General features: G+C 47.9%; 2 protein-coding genes across 6 annotated transcripts in view; both read right to left on the bottom strand.

Annotated features, from left to right (window-relative positions):
* Positions 1-5,376, bottom strand: part of PMM2 (phosphomannomutase 2) — a 45,426-nt gene extending 40,050 nt beyond the window's left edge. Inside the window, exon 1 of the mRNA XM_077983863.1 lies at positions 5,161-5,376. The gene's annotated coding sequence lies outside the window, so the exon portion shown is untranslated. The remainder of the gene's footprint in view (positions 1-5,160) is intronic.
* A 1,317-nt stretch (positions 5,377-6,693) lies between these two features.
* ABAT (4-aminobutyrate aminotransferase) overlaps positions 6,694-18,060 on the bottom strand; it is a 107,576-nt gene continuing 96,209 nt past the window's right edge. For all 5 annotated transcript variants that reach the window (XM_077984771.1, XM_028840671.2, XM_028840669.2 and 2 more), the window contains 5 exons: positions 17,876-18,013; positions 15,727-15,894; positions 14,326-14,472; positions 11,669-11,780; positions 6,694-9,951 (listed from right to left, as the gene is read on the bottom strand). In XM_077984771.1, the coding sequence (XP_077840897.1) occupies positions 9,830-9,951; positions 11,669-11,780; positions 14,326-14,472; positions 15,727-15,894; positions 17,876-18,013 (687 nt within the window). In that variant the 3' untranslated portion in view covers positions 6,694-9,829. The remainder of the gene's footprint in view (positions 9,952-11,668; positions 11,781-14,325; positions 14,473-15,726; positions 15,895-17,875; positions 18,014-18,060) is intronic.

The following is an 18,060-nucleotide window of genomic DNA, read 5'->3' as shown; positions in this document are numbered from 1 at the left end:
CGGTGGCGCAATCTCTGCTCACTGCAACCTCCGCCTCCCCGGTTCAAATGATTCTCCTGCCTCAGCCTCCCAAGTAGCTGGGATTATAAGTGCCTGACACCACGCCTGGCTAATTTTTGTATTTTTAGTAGAGATGGGGGTTTCACCATGTTGGCCAGGCTGGTCTCAAATTCCTGACCTCAAGTGATCCCACCCACCTCGGCCTCCCACAGTGCTGGGATTATAGGCGTGAGCCAGCACAGCTGGCCTGTATCTGGCTTCTTTGACTTGGTGTAGTGTTTTCAAGGTGCATCCATGTTGTAGCACGTGTCAGTGCTATTTCTTTTTTATGGTTAAATACATTTATGGGTGCAGTGTATATTGTCTGTATATACCACATTTTGTTTGTCCATTCATCTGTTGGACGTTTGAGTTGTCGTCACCTTTTGACTGTTAATGAATGAACATTTGGCTATTGCTATGAACACTGGTATACAAGTATCTGTTCGAGTCCCTGCTTTCAGTTGTTTTGGGTACGTACTGAGAAGTGGATTTACTGGATCCTGTGGTAATTCTGTTTATTTTTGAGGACCTGCCACTTTTCCACAGCGGCTGTACCATTTTATACGCTCACCAGCAATGGACAAGGGTTCCTGTTTCTCAACATTCTTGTCAACAGTGGTTATTTTTCCTTTTTTTTTTTTAATTTGAGATGGAGTCTCGCTCTGTCACCTAGGCTGGGTTGCAGTGGTGCGATCTTGGCTTACTGCAGACTCCGCCTCTCAGGTTCAAGCGATTCTCCTGCGTCAGCCTCCCGAGTAGCTGGGATTACAGACACCCACCACCACACCCAGCTAATTTTTCTCTTTTTAGTAGAGACTTGGTTTTGCCATGTTGGCCAGTCTGGTCCCGAACTCCTGAACTCAAGGGATCCACCTACCTCGGCCTCCTAAAGTGCTGGGATTACAGGTATGAGCCACCGTGCCCGGCCCTTCACTTCGATGCTTCTATCCTGTGCTTCCATCCTTGCTTTACTGGAGTCCATTTTCGCAGCTGTCAAAGTGATGCTTAAAAACAGAATCACATCACTCTGCTGTGAAGGCTGATGGCCTAATCCACCCTCCCCTTTCCTCCCTCATCCGCAACTCTGTGGAGATCATTCCCCCAGGTCACGATGGCCTTGCTCTTCTCCAGTCATCAAGAATATTCCAGCCTTAAGGCCTTTGCATTGACAGTTTCCTCTGCCTGGAAGGCTTTCTCCCTAGATACCTGCAAAGAGAACTAACCGCCTCCCCTTCAGTGTCCTCTCTGTATAACGGAGTTTCACTATTTATGCTCAAGAAGTGTAGTGAATATTCAATTATATAGAAGAGAAATGTGCATAGCAGTTACACGTGGCTATTCATTCCTTCTGTACCTTGCCTTCACCTGCCTATCAGTTCTTCAGTGATTGTGACTCCCTTCCCCATGAAGACATAAAGCCTGTGGCTAAAAAATGTCTTAAGAAGTCATAATGATTTGACCTTAACCTCATTAAAACCAAAAATTCTCTCTTTGTTGGGTTGTAAGTAATGACCTGAGTGAACTTCACCCCGGGATATTCTGATTATGTCTGGGGTGGGTCCCCAGGATCTGTCTTTTTGACCGGCTTGAAGCCAATTCTGAGCTTCAGGCAGGCTGGGAATTTCTGAAATAGACTACTAGAACAGAAGACACCAGAGTGACACATGGTTCTGTGGACTTTGTGTTCCTGGGCCAATTTTCTGCCCAAAGAATAGGTTCTTAACACTGGCTTTATGTGTAGAATCTCCTGGAGAGTGTTTTTAAAACCCCATTGTCAAAGCCCATGACCAGGCATTTTTATTTTCACGGTTCCCTGGGTGATTCTAACGTGATTGACCATCGCTGCCCTTGAAGTATCACCACTCTGTTAAGTCTGCAAGGGGCTTGTCCTGGGAGGTGAGACCACAGATTCTCACCCATGCAGGCATTCAATGTGTGGTCTGCTCACGCAGTACCAGCAGAGGGCACACAGAGCAAATGCATTATTCTAACCCTTTATCCCTAAGCTGAAATCACAGATCTCCACCAGACAGCAGGAAATGTGTTACGGCTTCCGTCATGCACCAGTAGGGTAGTACCTGAGAGCTGCCCCCAAAAAACCAAAGTCAACAACAAAAGCAATAAAAGGCCAGGCACAGTGGCTCACATCTGTAATCCCAACTCTTTGGGCGGCCAAGGCGGACAGATTGCTTGAAACCAGAAGTTCGAGACCAGCTTGGGCAACATGGTGAAACCCCATTTCTACTAAAAATGTGAAAAATTAGCTGGGTGTAGGGTACATGCCTGTAGTCCGAGCTACTGGGGGGGCTGAGGTGAGAGGATCACTTGAGCCCGAGGGGCAGGGGTTGCAGTGAGCTGAGACTGCGCCACTGCACTGCAGCCTGGGTGACAGAGCGGGATCCTGTCTCAAAAAACAAACAAAAAAAAACATTTAAGTGTGCCCAGCGCTTGTTGAATCTGGTACAACCTGGGCATCTGTTTGTTTGTGCTTCCCAGGTTATTCCACGGTACCCAAGCTTCGAAAATCACCCATAGCCATGCAATAGAAGGCAAAGCAGCTTCTCAGAAAATGGGAGTTGTCTTTAGATTTGCATGGTGGATATATTGGCAGTTCCCCCCTTTAACAACAATTCTAAACATGATTGTCTTAGTTCACTTGGGCTGCTCTAACAAAAATACCATAGGCTGGATGGCTGAAGCAACATTTGTTTTTCACAGTTCTGGAGGCTGAAAATCCAAGATTAATACGTCAGCGGGTTCACTGTCTAGGAGGACCTGTTTCCTGATTCATAGACAGGCTTGTTCTTGCTGTGGTCTCACATGGCAAAAGAGGTGAGGGAGCTCTCTGAAATTCTTTTATAGGGCACTAATCCCATTCGTGAAGGATCCACCCTCATGACCTAATCAGCTTCCAAAGTTCCCACCTCCAGATATCACATTGGAAATTAGGTTTCAACATATGAATTTGGGGGTGACATAAACATTCAGAATATAGCAAAAATCTAACAGAAATACTGAAGTATACATATAAGGATGTTCACTGAAATATTTCCAACAGCAAAAATACTAGTCCGGGCGTGATGGCTCAATGCCAGTAATCCCAGCACTTTGGGAAGCTGAAGTGGCAGGATTGCTTGAGGCCAGGAGTTCAAAACCAGCCTGGTCAACATCGTGAAATCCTGTCTCTACAAAAGAAAAATTAAAAAATTAACTGGATATGGTGGTGCATGCCTGTAGTCCTAGCTACTTGGGAGGCTGAGGCAGGAGGATTGTTTCAGCCCAGAAGTTCAAGGCTGCAGTGAGCCATGACTGTGCCACTGCACTCTAGCCTGGGTGACAGAGTGAGACCCTGTCTCAATAAATAAATAAATAAATAAATAGAAAAGAAAAGTAAAGTGGGAATAATCTAAGTTTCCATTAGTAGGCCACATGGTTAAGTAAATGTTGGTAGATTCGTATTGTAGTATACATGCAGCCTTTAAAAAGAATGAGATTGTGCTATATCTGTGGAAAAGACCACGAGGTAGGTAGGTAAAAAAATAAATAAATAAAAAGCAAGTCACAGAACAGTGTAGTTCTGTGTGATCTTATTTGTGTTTTTAAAAAGTACACGTTGGCTGGGCGCAATGGCTCAACGCCTGTAATCCCAGCACTTTGGGAGGCTGAGGCAGGCGGATCACTTGAGATCAGGAGTTCGAGAGCAGCCTGGTCAGTGTGGTGAAATCCCATTTCTACTCAAAATACAAAAATTAGCTGGGGGTGGTGGCAGATGCCTGTAATCTCAGCTACTCAGGAGGCTGAGGCAGGAGAACTGCTTGAACCCAGGAGACAGAGATTGCAGTGAGCACAGATTGCAACATGGCACTCCAACCTGGTGGGCTACAGTGTGAGACTCCATCTCAAATACATCCATACATACATACATTGCAAATTGTGAAGAGTGGTTACCCCTGGGAGAGCATTGGCAGTCAGAGGGGCAGATGAGACAGTAAGTATTTCACTTTCAACATTAACCTTCTAGTAGTAAGTGTTTAAAAATTTTATAATGAGCACGTCATTCATCCTAACAAATGAAGAAAAATGCTATAATAAACAGTCTCTTCTTCCGTTCCCTCCTCCTCCCACCGGCTTTCTAGGCAAAGGAAAGTTTCTCAACCATGAATTCCAGTTCTGGACTCGGAAGCTGAGTAGATGGAAGGAAACATGCAGTCTTTGAAAACTCGGTGAAAGCATCTGTGATGTAACCACGTTTGTCCCTTGTCAAGTGGCTTTCCTTCCTGTCTGGATTTTGCCCCGTCTTCCTGCCATGCTGTGGCCATGTAAATAATTTAGATGCATAGGATTGTCTGTAGCATGCCAGTTTTACATTTTTTTGTTTTTCAAGATGGAGTCTCGCTCTGTCGCGCAGGTTGGACTGCTGAGGTGTGCTCTTGGCTCACTGCAACCTCTGCCTCCTGGGGATCAAGCCATTTCCTGCCTCAGCCTCCAGAGTAGCTGGGGTTACAGGCAGCCACTACCACGCCGGCTAATTTTTGTATTTTTAGTGGAGACGAGGTTTCACCATGTTGGCCAGGCTGGTTTTGGACTCCTGACCTCATGATCCACCTGCCTTAGCCTCCCAAAGTTCTGGGATTACAGGCCTGAGCCACTGGGCCTGGCCTGTTTTTTTTTTTTTTTTTTTTTTTTAAGATGGAGCCTCGCTCTGTCACCCAGTCTGCAGTGCAGTGGTGCAATCTCGGCTCCCTGCAACCTCTGCCTCCTGGTTTCAAGTGATTCTCCTGCCTCAGCCTCCTGAGTAGCTGGGATTACAGACACGTGCCACCACACTCAGCTAATTTTTGTATTTTTAGGAGAGACGGGTTTCACCATGTTGGCCAGGATGGTTTCAAACTCCTGGCCTCAAGTGATCTGCCCACCTTGGCCTCCCAAAGGGTGGGGATTACAGGCATGAGCCACTGCGCCCGGCCACATGTCAGTTTTCATATGGCCACCATCCACACGTGAAGTCTGCACCAACTGGGGACCTGGTGACGATGCTCCCAGTGTGCACGTGGGAAGCACAGCCCATTGGTAGCTGTTGTCCTCCTTCCTATGCTGGTTACCAAAAATGAGACTTACCTTGTCATAGGGCCAGGTGTCTATGGCGTCCTCCACCCCATCATTCCACAGCCGTGTTTAATGCACTCCCCAGTGCAGATCTGGTGGGCTGAGCAGCTTGCAGGGGGCAGCCTGGATGAATTGCCCGAAGAACTAGAGTTGGGAGCTTGCTTTATGTTGTTGCTTTATGACTGCAAGACTCGTGAGTTCCTAAATAGAAAGCAACAGGGTCCCTTTGAACTCCAGGCAGAGTCCAACTTTTAATGGCCTTGTTTTGATCCTGCGCCGTTCAACTGTAAAATCTTGCCTGATTAGAGTCCATCAGGCAAGGCCGATACCATCTGGCCATGTTTATACCAACTCTAAGGACAAAAACATTCATTTTACTGACGAACAGTTGAAATTCACTCTCAGATTCAGATGGGCTTGTACCTATGGTGTGAAGTAGTTTTAATAGTTATCAGTGGAAAGTTAACTCTGACAGAAATATAATATTGCCTTTTAGAACTATATGTGAGACAGCTATTCATGGAGAAGCAGCAGTAAAAGACACCAGCATGTATTAAACGCCTACTGTGTGCCAGGCAGTTATTATGTGATTTCATTGAATCTGCCAGCAACACTTTGAGTTAGAGAACCCCAGACAGGTCATAGAGTGTTTGGGGGAAGCATACAGCTTCTGAAGCAAAACTTCTTGCCTGCTTGGATTCCAGCCCTGCCAATTCCCAGCTGTGTAACCTCTTTCTCTGCCTCAGTTTCTTCCTCTGTGAAGATAATAACACCACCTATCCAGGATTGCTGGGAAGATTAAATTACTTATTACACGAAAAGCACTTAAAATAGTGCTTAGTCCAGGCAAGCACTCAATAAACGTTAGCTGGCAATACTCTAATCATTCTTATTTTGCAGAATAAGGTTCAGAGAACTGAAGTAACTTGCCCACGATCACCCGTGTAGAAAACAGTAGCGCTGGGTCGTTCCACTGCCTCCTCAGGGGAAGGACGGAATATAGAAAACAGGCCCCCAGTGGTTCATGCCTGTAATCCCAGCACTTTGGGAGGCTGAGGCAGGTGGATCACCTGAGCTCAGGAGTTCGAGACCGGCCTGTCCAACATGGCGAAACCCTATCTCTACTAGAAATACAAAAATTAGCTGGGTGGGGGTGGTGCATGCCTGTAATCCCAGCCACTGGGGAGACTGAGGCAGGAAAATCACTTGAACCCGGGAGATGGAGGTTGCTGTGAGCCAAGATCATGCCACTGCACTCTAGCCTGGGTGAAAGAACTAGACTCTGTCTCAAAAAAAAAAAAAGAGAATGTGAGCTGCGAGTAGGGACCACATCTTGTCCATCCCTGTGTCCCTGTCACATAGCATGTCCTCGATTTACTTAATGAAATGCATGGCCTTACAGTGCTTCCCGATCCAAGGCAGAATTATGCATGTAGAGTGTTTCCCAAGACATCCCTAAGAGGTATATAACAGGCATTTAATACGTACCGGCACCTAATTATTTAACAAAACCATTTCCACCAAAAAAGTCCACATTCACTCCTGTTTCAATTATAAATTTCTTTTATTTAAGAATACTAACACAGGAAACAGATTTAATTCATGGAATTGTGCATATGGTCAACAGTTACATTGTGACATGTTAATTTTTTTTTTTTTTATCATTTATTGGCACTGTCAACAGATTACCTGTAAACAAGATCACTTTGTATGCGTAAGTCTGCGATGCTACCTAGCTATGGTTTTCTACCATGAGCTCATATATAGATATAGATAGGTATATAGATACATTAATGCTATGCACAATTTTGCATGGTTACTGAGCGTCAGTAAAAATTATAAAAAAACACCCATTTATAATAAAAGTGAGGATGTACTAAGACTTGCTATTACTGGACCTTGTTTTCTGTAAAAGTGACGCCACTTGCTGGACGGTTACTAAACTCAATGGCACTAATGTATGATGGATTCATTTCCAGACTGTCGGCCACGGAAGCCCTTCTTCATGGCCCCTGCCCTGGACAGCAGCCTGTCCTCCGGGCTCCCCATGTTTTTACCAGCTTCTGCTGAGTTTCTACAATCTTGAGCTGTGCTGAGAATTCTTTTCCTTGAAATTCTTCCAGCTAAACCCCCACCCCCCGAAAGAGGATGTCTCAGGAACTCATTATGCCCTGAGTCAACAAGAACTTGTTGATAAATGGCTTAAAAGTTTTTACAAGAAGTAACTTCCCTTGGTAAGGGGTAAATAATAAATCTGGAATTTTCCAGATAAAACAATTTCATTTCTCTGTCAGTGCCCCACGGGGAGAGAACGAAATATTGGAGCCCCTCTCCCTACCAGCGAGAGCCAATTTTCTGGTTGTGCCCTGGCTTAAAACCCTTTGGACTCCGAGAACCATACTGAATATTTGCACCCAGTGCTAAAGTTTTCAGGAGAAAGCATACTTAAGCCAATAAATGAATAATGGTTTGGTTTGCATTTTGCTTGCTTGTTAAATAAGGCCTTATTGAACCTTGGGATACTGCCTGTGGAATCTGGCTCCCCAGTGAAAGATGTGAAGTCATGAGCTGATATGCCTTTGCATATGCTGTTCCGTCTCTGCAACACCCTTCCTTGCCTTGTCTGCTTGGTAAACTCTGGCTCATTCTGCAAAACACTGCTCCAGTGACACCTTTTCCTTGAAACCTCCTCTGACCCTTGGATGAATGGTGGTGCTCCCTCCGACTTCCTCATGCTCTTACTCGCACCTCTGTCATAGCCCTTGGTGCCTGCTTGAATTGTTAGTTTATGAGTCTGGTTGTTCCCAGTGGGATGTGAGCCCCCGGGAGCAGGGACAATGTTTTGTCTCATCTTTGTATTCCTGCTGCTCGGTACAGGGCCTGGGATGGTGCAGGTGTTTCATGAAAGTTAGGTGAATGAATACATGGTGAATGAATGAATGATGCATAAATGAATATAAAAATGAGTAAAACCTTGCAGAGAGTGGGAGGCATACGTCACCACTTCGCTGGGAGTGCAGGTGACAGAACTGATTAAGAACGACAGATTAGCACTGACTGCAGGAATGCAAAATGAACAAGAACTCACAAATTTGTATATGTTAAACTTGTCATTGCCTTTCATTCCTCAACAAAAATAGGTCGATGACCAAGTCTGCGGAAGACTGGAAGCTAAAAAAAAAAAAAAAACGGAAAAAACCCTACTTTGAGATCTTTGGACGATTTGTTATTAAAAGAGCGAAGTGCTGAATCAGGAACCTTGATATGCCTATTTCCAAAATAGTCAACCAAGGCACCCGGAGATGAAGAGGCTTCCTTTCGGACAGATAATACAAGCCAGGCTTTCTCAGTCTCCCCACCAAATAATACTTCATTGCTGTCAGGCTATCAAGTTCTCTTTTAGGAGCATTTGAGGTCAAATCAGTTCCCAGAGTGTCTCACCTCCAGCAGAGATACTAGAGGCTCAGCCACAGGCCCGTTAAGCATTTCGGTATCATCTGCCTGGTAATCTCCATACTCAGTCATCTCAGGAAAATCTCTAATTTCAGGAGGATCAAGTATAAGGAAACCACGTTGAACCAACAGGCCACTTTTCCATGCGTGGAGCTCTAGCGCCTTTAATTCATGGTGCTTCCCTCAAGCAGAAATCCAGTCCAGCAACGATTCCCTCTGGTGGGACAGCCAAGCTGTTCCTGGGGGTCTGCTCAGAAGCGGTGTGAAAGTGGATGAGCAAAAGACAGCAAGAGCCTCTCAGGCTGAGGGGGCCAAAAGTCAGACCCCAAGGTGCCCTAGGAAACATGATGCAATGGCTCTGCGGCCCCAGACCCTGGGGTGACGGGCCTGTGCTTCAAGCCCTGGGGCTCACGTGTGTCCTTGTGGACACTCAGGCTACAGTTTCCTCCCACCCAGGTCCAGGTCTAGGTTGACATTTAACAGGGAGGAGGGAGTTTGGGGAATGGTGGATGCCAAGTAAGAACCACGGGTAATGCCACCTGGGGATCCTCCAAGGGCAAAGCCCTGTCCAGGGCAGAATTCACAGTTTAGGGGCTCCCCAGGTGCACCGAGAGGAGTGATTCTCATCTTCAGGGGGCCACAGGACCGCTTCCCTTACCCCTGAGCTGAATCCTCTTCTCCCCACTTTACGGCCTTCCTCAGATCTGTCCAGTCCCTCCCTGCACCGTGCTTGGGGTGTGCTCAGAGCTCCAGGGGCGGGAGAGGAGGTGAGAACGTGTTTGCTTGCATAGGGTGAGGGGGAGCCAGCATCCGTGATCACAGAATATGGCACTTGAGATGCACTGGCACCCAGGAGGCCCAGCTGCCAGTCCCAGGAGCAAATGTAATGCCCTTGACTGGTTTTTGGAAAAATTGCTGGGGTTGGTCAAGGTTGGGCAGAACTCTAGCCAGGACCTCCCATGGCCCTTCCCAAGATGAGTCCAGGGCTCAAGCAGGATCTCTGGGCTTAAACCAATGTGCACCATTGGCTCTGCAGGGAGGAAAATCAACACCAGCCCTTCCCTCCCCCACCTCCCCCAAGACCACCAAAAACGTTCCCTCCCCACAAATCACCCTTCACTGTGCATTCACCTCTGATACTTTTAAGTGAAAACATGAATTAGGCAAAACTAATCAATTTGACAACTGTTGAGATCGGGGCTTTCTCACTGTAGTGGAAATGGCTTCTTTACTTGAAGTCTGCTAAGATGTCACTGAAAATATTGAGGAACAGGTGAGCGTGGTGATCCCTGAAGACCAGCGTGGGACGGAAACGAATAGATTTGTCACCGCAGCCCCCCAACACCACACCTGAAAGAAGAGGCAGGAGGTAGGTGAGGAGCATGGTTTCTCCAAGTCGCGTGCTGGGAGAGCTGGGAGGAAAGTGATGCCCGTTGGCGATGCTCATCCATCCATCCATCCATCCATCCATCCATCCATCCATCCATCATCATCCATCGTGGAAGCCCAGGCTTCCATTTATCCTTCCTACCACCCACCGATCCAGCCTTCATTTCCTTTCTCTCTCCCTTCATTCATCTCATCCATCATTCTCTTCTTCCTTTCCTTCCCTCCACCCTCCCTCTCTCCTTTGAGTGCCTGCTTTGCTGCCCCTGGACTAGGTCTGGTGATAGAGAGATCCCTAGATAAAGTCCTTGCCTTCTAGAAAGTCATGGAGGGGTGGGGAAAGAAAATAAGTAAGCAGATAAGTTGCAAAAGCACAGGCTGAGTCGGAAGCACATGCGGGGTGCTGAGCTATCACGGAGGAGGAACAGGCTCTGCTTATTTTAAAGGGTGACTTCACCAGTTACAGCTGGTGTCCTTTCCTTGTCGAGGTTGTGTATGCTTTTTTTTTTTTTTTTAAGAGATGGAGTCTCGCTGTGTCACCCAGGTTGGGGTGCAGTGGCACGATCTCGCTCACTGCAACCTGCACCTCCCAGGTTCAAGCAATTCTCCTGCCTCAGTCTCCCAAGTAGCTGGGATTACAGGCGCCTGCCACCATGGCCAACTAATTTTTGTATTTTTAGTAGAGATGAGGTTTTGCCATGTTGGCCAGATTGGTCTCGAACTCCTGACTTCAGCTGATCTGCCCACCTTGGCCTTCCAAAGTGCTGGGATTACAGGCGTGAGCCACTGCACCCAGCCTGTTTATGCCTTTGACACCACGTTTTCTCATTTTTAAAATGGAGGTTGATTATCCCTGCCCTTCCGAGGCTGCTGCAAGGATTCTATAAGATGGCACAGGAAGAAGACCTGACAATGTGCCTGACATAGAGTACGTGCTCTGATCTCACCACAGCATCCGCCCTTACCCCTGCCACACTGTCCTCAGTGGCTTCCCATAGCTCCTAGGGTGAAATCTCAAGTGCTAAGCCGGATCTGCAGGCCCATGTGACCCAGGCCTTGCCTCTCCTCCCCCAGCTTCGTCCCCTCCCATCCGTTCACCTTCATGCCCCCTTCTTTCCCTTTTACCACCTCTGTAAGCTCCATCCCACCTCAGGCCATGGCATGCACCCTTCCCTCTGCCCAGAATGCTCTTCCTTACCTTCACCCGGCCAATCCCTGTTCATCAAGACTCAGGGTAAAATGCTACTTCCTCAAGGAAGCCTTCCCTGATTTCCTAGCCTCACCAACTGCTGCAGCTATTTGCTCTCTTAGCCGCGTTTTCCCCTTCCCAGGACTTAAAATTGCAATGGATTGTTTGTGAAATGCCATGTGTAAAGCCACGCCTTCCTGCTAGACTGCATGCTTCCTGAAGGGAGGGGCTCTGATGGTCTTCATCATCACTGTAACTGTCTCTAGTGTCCACTTACAACTAACCACCTCAGCGAACACTTGTTGAGTAAATAAATGGATAAAGAAATCCCATTCATAATGTTCTCTGGAGAAGCAGCATTCAGGCTATTTTCAGACCTGTATACCACCTGCCCCCCACGCAGAATATTGCTGAGTACCTAGCAACATTTTGCAGCTACAGCAGGATATACTGGACGCTGATGAAACTCAGCAGCCACTCCTGGCCCCTTACCTTTGTTTCTGGCAGTTAAAATGAGCTTATTCCGTACGGAATCATCGGGAGTATCGAAGGAGCAAAAGGTGCCTCGTCCTCTCACCCTGCTGATGAACTGGGGGTACCGGGCCTGCAGTGGGGGGAGACAAGGCCAGCATCAAAGCCCATCACCCGTGTACCAGCTGGGCTTAATGGCTGTGCTTCGTCAAAGGCCTTCCATGGTCCAGCCTTGGCCTCTGCATGGACTGGCAGGACCTCCAGGGGGTTAAGAGCTCTGGTGACACTCAGGCCTGGGTTCAAAGCCCAGCTGTTCACATCTGTGTTGTGTTGAGGGAAAAAAAAACACCACCAACAACAATAATGAAGCCCAGCGTTGTCTCTTTCTCACTGCATAACCTTGGGCGACTCAAGTACCTCTGTTTCCCCTGCTGTAAACTGAAGGATTTAAATGCTGTTGATCGTGCAGTGGCACGATCTCGGCTCACTGCAACCTCCACCTCCCGGGTCCGAAGATTCTTGTGCCTCAGCCTCCTGAGTAGCTGGGATTACAGGCACCTGCCACTACCTCTGGCTGATTTTTTTTTTTTAGTAGAGACGGGGTTTCACAATGTTGGCCAGGCTGGTCTCGAACTCCTGATCTCAAGTGATCTACCTGCCTTGGCCTCCCAAAGTGCTGGGATTACAGGCGTGAGCCACTGCGCCCAGCTCAATGACTGGTATCTTTATAAAAAGAAGACAATTTGGAGACAGACACAGGCACAGTGGGGAGAAAGCCAAGTGATCCCAGAAGCAGAGTGAAGCCTCCATAGGTCAAGGATCATGAAGGATTCCTGGCAGCCATGAGAAGGTGGAGAGGGGCATGGATCAGATTCTTCCCCAGAGCCTTCAGAAGGAGCCAACTCTGCTGAAACCTTGATTTCAGACCCTGCCCTCCGAACTGTGAGAGCATAAATTCTTGTTTTAACCCACGCAGTTTGTGGTGATTTCTTATAGCAGACAAGGAGGCAAATGCAGATGCCTAGTGTGGAGGACCTTGATTTCACCTTACTCTCCACTGTCCATGTGAAGGACAGCAAACAAGGGCTTGGAAAACCCCAAATAATTTCAGGGTACTGGGGGCTGAGTTGGGGGAGCAAGTCTTATTTCACAGCAGCTCCTTAGTAGAAACCGGAGACACGGTCCTGTTCTAGGGGTGACAGGGCCAGGCACTGTGTTAGACACATACACAATTTTTTTCTTTCTTTTTGTGGAGGACGGGGTCTCACTATGTTGCCCAGGCTGGTCTTGAACTCAGTAGGGCTGAAGGCAATCCTCCTGCTTTTGCCCCCCTAAGTGCTGGGGTTACAGGCATGAACCCCTGTGCCTGGTAGTGGGCACACCCTTGAATCCCCTGCCAGTGAAGAAGGGCCCACTTTCGTCTACACAGATGAGGAAACTGAGGCTCAGAAGTCCTTCCAGCACTTATTCTAGCATGTGCCCTGCACTTGTCGATTGCTGGGGAGCCGGCAGTTTGAACACACCGCTCCCTCTCCCATCACAGTATGGCCCTGGGGAGGTTCAGAATAATGTCTCTTCCATTTAGACACCCCTTCAGGCCTGTGTGCCACACTGACACACACACACATCCACACACCTCCTTGCGGTTAGGAGTGACCACGTGACCAGCTCTTTGTCAAGTGTTGGAGGTGTTATGTGAGATTTCTGGGAAGGCTGCTAAAGACAAGAAGGGGGCCACTCTGTCCTTCCCTTCTTTTTCCTTCCTATTGCCTGGAATTGAGATGTGATGGCTGGAGCTCCAGGAGCCATTTTGGCCCACGATGAAACCTTGAGGGTGGAGAGTAATCCAGTCCCAGCAGTGGATAGCAGTGCTGATGAGTGGTAAGTATGCAACAGGTTGCACAGAGGAGGGAATAATGAACACATCAGAGGGGGTGAGAGAAGGAGTGCTTGGGGGCTTCATAAAGGGGGGATGTCTGAATTTGGTGTCAAAAGATAACCAGGGCCGGGCGCATTAGCCCATTCTTGTAATCCCAACATTTTGGGAGGCTGAGGCGAGCAGATTACCTGAGGTCAGGAGTTTGAGACCAGCCTGGCCAACATGGTGAAACCCCATCTCTACTCAAAATACAACAAAATTAGGGCATAATGGCACATGCCTGTAATCCCAGCTACTCGGGAGGCTGAGGCCAGAGAATCTCTTGAACCCAGGAGGCGGCGGTTGCAGTGAGCTGAGATTGCTCCACTGCACTCCAGCCTGGGTGACAGAACAAGACTTGGTCTTGAAAAATAAATTAAAAAACAAATAAATTAAATAAATAAAAAAGATAACCAGTGCCGGCAGGCGCTGCCCAGCACTTTGGGAGGCTGAGGTGGGAGGACTGCTTGAGGCCAGGAGTTCAAGGCCAGACTGGCCAACATAGCTAGACCATGTCTCAATATTAAAAAAATCAAAAAAAACTAGGAGTTCAGGAACGGGTTGGAATGGGATGGAGGGATGGAGAGGCATTCCCTGCAGAGGACACAGCACGTACAAAGCCCCGGAGGCTAGGAGCAGCACAGCCCATTGTGAATTGCTGGAACAGCAGGTGCAACGCCATGCTGAAGAGCTCCAGTGTTGCCCTGGAGGCTGCAGGGAGCCGTGGGTGGTGGGGGCTAGGCAGGGGAGGGGGTGGTACCTGGAGGTCCAGCAATCCCGTGAGCAGGACCTTCCCGGCATGGGCTGCGTTATTTAGCAGGTCCTCCCGCTTGATGATGTTGATGACCTCAGCCAGCAGTAGGTTCTTGGACGGGTCCCCCAGCCAGGTGTTGAAGATCCGGTAAGGCTGGAACGAGGAAGGGGTGTTGGAAGGGTTCATGCATATGCACACCCTGCAGGGGTCACTTCCCCCAGGCACCCCTCCTCCTCTCTCGAACAGGAGAGAAACTAACCTAGTGGGCGTCTGCCAGAGGCTAGCAGGAGAACACACCCAATCTCACGGAATTCTTCCAACAGCAGCCCTGCAGGTAGGAACTGCTAAGGGGAGATCAAATCGTCCCATGCCCTGGGAAATCCCTCAGTCCCAGGAAACCAAGACAGTTGGTTCCTTAACTCCTATAACCCTCATTTTATAGAGGAGGAAGCAGAGGTTCTGGGAGGCTAAGTGATTTGTCCAAGGCAAATGTGACTTATAGGTGGAGTTGGGACTGGACTGCCGGCAGTGACCCTCAAAGATAACCCACTTGGCCCCTCCATGAACGATTCAGGGTGGCCATGTAGCCAACCAAAACACCCTTCCCAGTGTCCCTTATGGCTAGAAGTGGCCACGTGACTGGGTTTTAGTCAAGTATTGGAAATAGACGTGTTATGTGAGATTTCTAGGAAGGCTGCTAAAGAAAGAAGGGGGCCACTTTGTCCTTCCCTTCCTTTACTTTCCTACTGTCTAGAATTGAGATGTGACGGCTGGAGCACCAGAAGCCATTTTGGACCATGAGGCAAACTTGAGGGTGGAAACTACATGTAGGAATGGTGAAAGGACATTGGCCCCTGATGGCTGTGTGTGTGTGTGTGTGTGTGTGTGTGTGTGTGTGTGACTCTGTATGCACACATGGCAGTACACAGTGTAGTGGGTAAGAGTATGGACTCTGGGTTGGAGTCCTGGCTTTGTCACTTAACAGGCTGTGTGACCTTTGACAAATGACTTAACCTCTCTGTGCCTGATTCCTCATTACTAAAATGAGGATAAAAATAACACCTACTTGGTTAGGTTGTTCTCAGGATTAAAAGTGTATGAGAAATACTTAGAACTAGGCACACAGCAAATGCTCAGTCTGCTGCGGCAGCTGTCAATGATATTATTGTGTGTGCACACAGAGAGAAATCAGGAGAAGGCTGATGGTGGACTGTTCCAGAGTCAGCCTTACAGAGAGAGCTGGGAGGGCACACCACTGCTAATTGCATTGATAAGAACTGGGCCTTAGAAAACCTGCGACCCAGTAGGTGCCCACCCAGCTCCTCGATGGTGAGAAAGGAACAGTTAGGAGAAGAGGATGCTCCCTTCTCTGCCCTTGATGTAGACAGAAGGCTGAATCCAACTCACAGCATTGGGCCTGAACTCCTCCTTGTGGAAGAAGCCCCCAATCATCATCTTCTTGCTGAAGGTCATCACGTCTGCTGGGTCATCCAAGCCCCAGTGCTCATGGGCCCAGAACTTGCCTGTGCAGCCACCTCCGGTCTGGACCTCATCCACCAAGAAGGCGCAGCCATGCTGGCCGGAGAAGAGAGAGGAGGGAGAAATAAACACCCATGGGAGGCCAGAAACTCATGCCCTCTATAGCCAACCACCTGCCAAACCCTGGGTCCACACATGTCGTGCTTGTTTTCTGAACAGCAAACCAGCCCCATGGTCTTGCGCTGTGCACAGAAAAACTAATCGAAACACTTAAGCTGAGCAGTTCCAATAAGAGCTGTATCTGAGTGTTTCCTAAAACTGCTAAGCTGGACCAAAAAAAAATCCAGAACATTAAATACTCCCTGCACCAACACAGAGCGGTATGCCATCTGGCTTCGGTCTCGGGTCTCAACCTCGTCAGAGGGAGCTGTGTCCAACAGGGAGGCCTTGACTGTGCTTCTCAGAATTCAGCTGCCGTGCTCTGCTTGTCACCAGGGCTATTTCTAACTCGACGTCTGTGTTAAGTCAACTCATGTCTTACAACTTTTATCTGTGAACTTATCGGTTTGATTGCCAGTTATATATGCACAAGACATTAAAACAAACACAAAACGTAAAGAAAGGAAATCAGTGTATCAAAGAGATACCTGCACCCCCATGTTTACTGCAGCACTGTTCACAATAGCAAAGATACAGAATCAATCTGTCCATCAACAGATGAATGGATAAGGTAAATATGGTACATATACACAATCGGCCAGGTGCAGTGGCTCACGCCTGTAATTCCAGCACTTTGGGAGGCTGAGGCAGGCAGATCACCTGAGGTCAGGAGTTTGAGACCAGCCTGGCCAACATGGCAAACCCCGTCTCTATTAAAAATACAAAAATTAGCCGGGCATGGTGGCGCACACCTGAAATCCCAGCTACTCATGAGGCTGAGGCAGAAGAATCGCTTGGACCCAGGAGGCGGAGGTTACAGTGAGCCAAAATCATGCCGCTGCACTCCAGCCTGGGCAACAGAGTGAGACTATCTCAAAAAAAAAAAGAAAGAAAAAGAAAATAGGGTACATATACACAATGGAATACTATTCAGCTGTAAAAAGAATGAAATTATGTCATTAGCAATGACGTGGATGGAACTACAGGACATTATGTTAAGAGACATAAGCCAGACATTGGCAAATGTTGCAGGTTCTCACTTATGTGGGGACTAAAAACATTTCCCTTATGAAGAAAGAGAGTAGAATGATGGCTATCAGAGGCTGGCAAGGCTAATGGGGAGGTAGAGATAAATAGGGGTTGGTTAATGGATACAAAAGTACAGTTAGATAGAAGAATAAGATCTAGTGTCCAGTAGCACAATAGGGTGATTATAGTTAATAATTTATTGTATATTTCAAAATAACTAGGAGTGGATTTGGAATATTCCCAATACAAAGAGATGATAAATGTTTTAGGTGATGGATATCCAATTACCCAGATTTGATCATTATGCATTGCAACTATTATGTATCCATAAAGATATTTTAAAAAGATTTTAAGGCCAAGTGTAGTGACTCAGGCCTGTAATCCCAACACTTTGGGAGGCCGAGGTGGGCAGATCACCTAAGGTCAGGAGTTCCAGACCAGCCTGGCCAACATGGTGAAACCTCATCTCTACTAGAAATACAAAAATTAGTTGGGTATGGTGGCGTGCACCTGTAGTCCCGGCTACTTGGAAGGCTGAGGTGGGAGAATCGCTTGAACCTGGGAGGTGGAGGTTGCAGTGAGCTGAGATCGCACCACTGCACTCCAGCCTGGGTGACAGAGTAAGACTCTGTCTCAAAAAAAAAAAAAAAAATTATATATATGTATGTGTGTGTGTGTGTGTGTGTGTATATGTGTGTGTGTGTAGTTTCAGGGAAGAATCCCCATTCTTCCGCCAACCCCAACTTCTCCACCCCTGGTGCTGACAGACAGCCTCTGCAAGTCTGGAGGTTGACAGGAACTCAAAGCAGAGGTGCTGCTAGCCCTTTAATCTGGGAACTCAACCCAGAAAGCCCTATGGCTCCATCCAACCTCAGCCCCGTCCACTGACCTTCCTGGCAATGTCTCTCAGCTTCCGAAAGAAGTCATCGGACGCATGGTTGTCTCCACCCTCAGACTGGATGGGCTCCACGATGATCCCGGCCACCGTCTTCTTCTTTTTCCGATATTTCACAATCAGATCCTCCACCTGGATCCCAAAGGGGCAAGTCACCACCGCTGGCAGAGGCTTGTGAC

Source organism: Macaca mulatta, chromosome 20 (assembly GCF_049350105.2).
Source record: "Macaca mulatta isolate MMU2019108-1 chromosome 20, T2T-MMU8v2.0, whole genome shotgun sequence".
In the NCBI taxonomy this organism is placed as follows: Eukaryota; Metazoa; Chordata; class Mammalia; order Primates; family Cercopithecidae; genus Macaca; species Macaca mulatta.
Note: the sequence above shows the minus strand (reverse complement) of the source record. Positions and strands in the feature narration are given on the sequence as shown.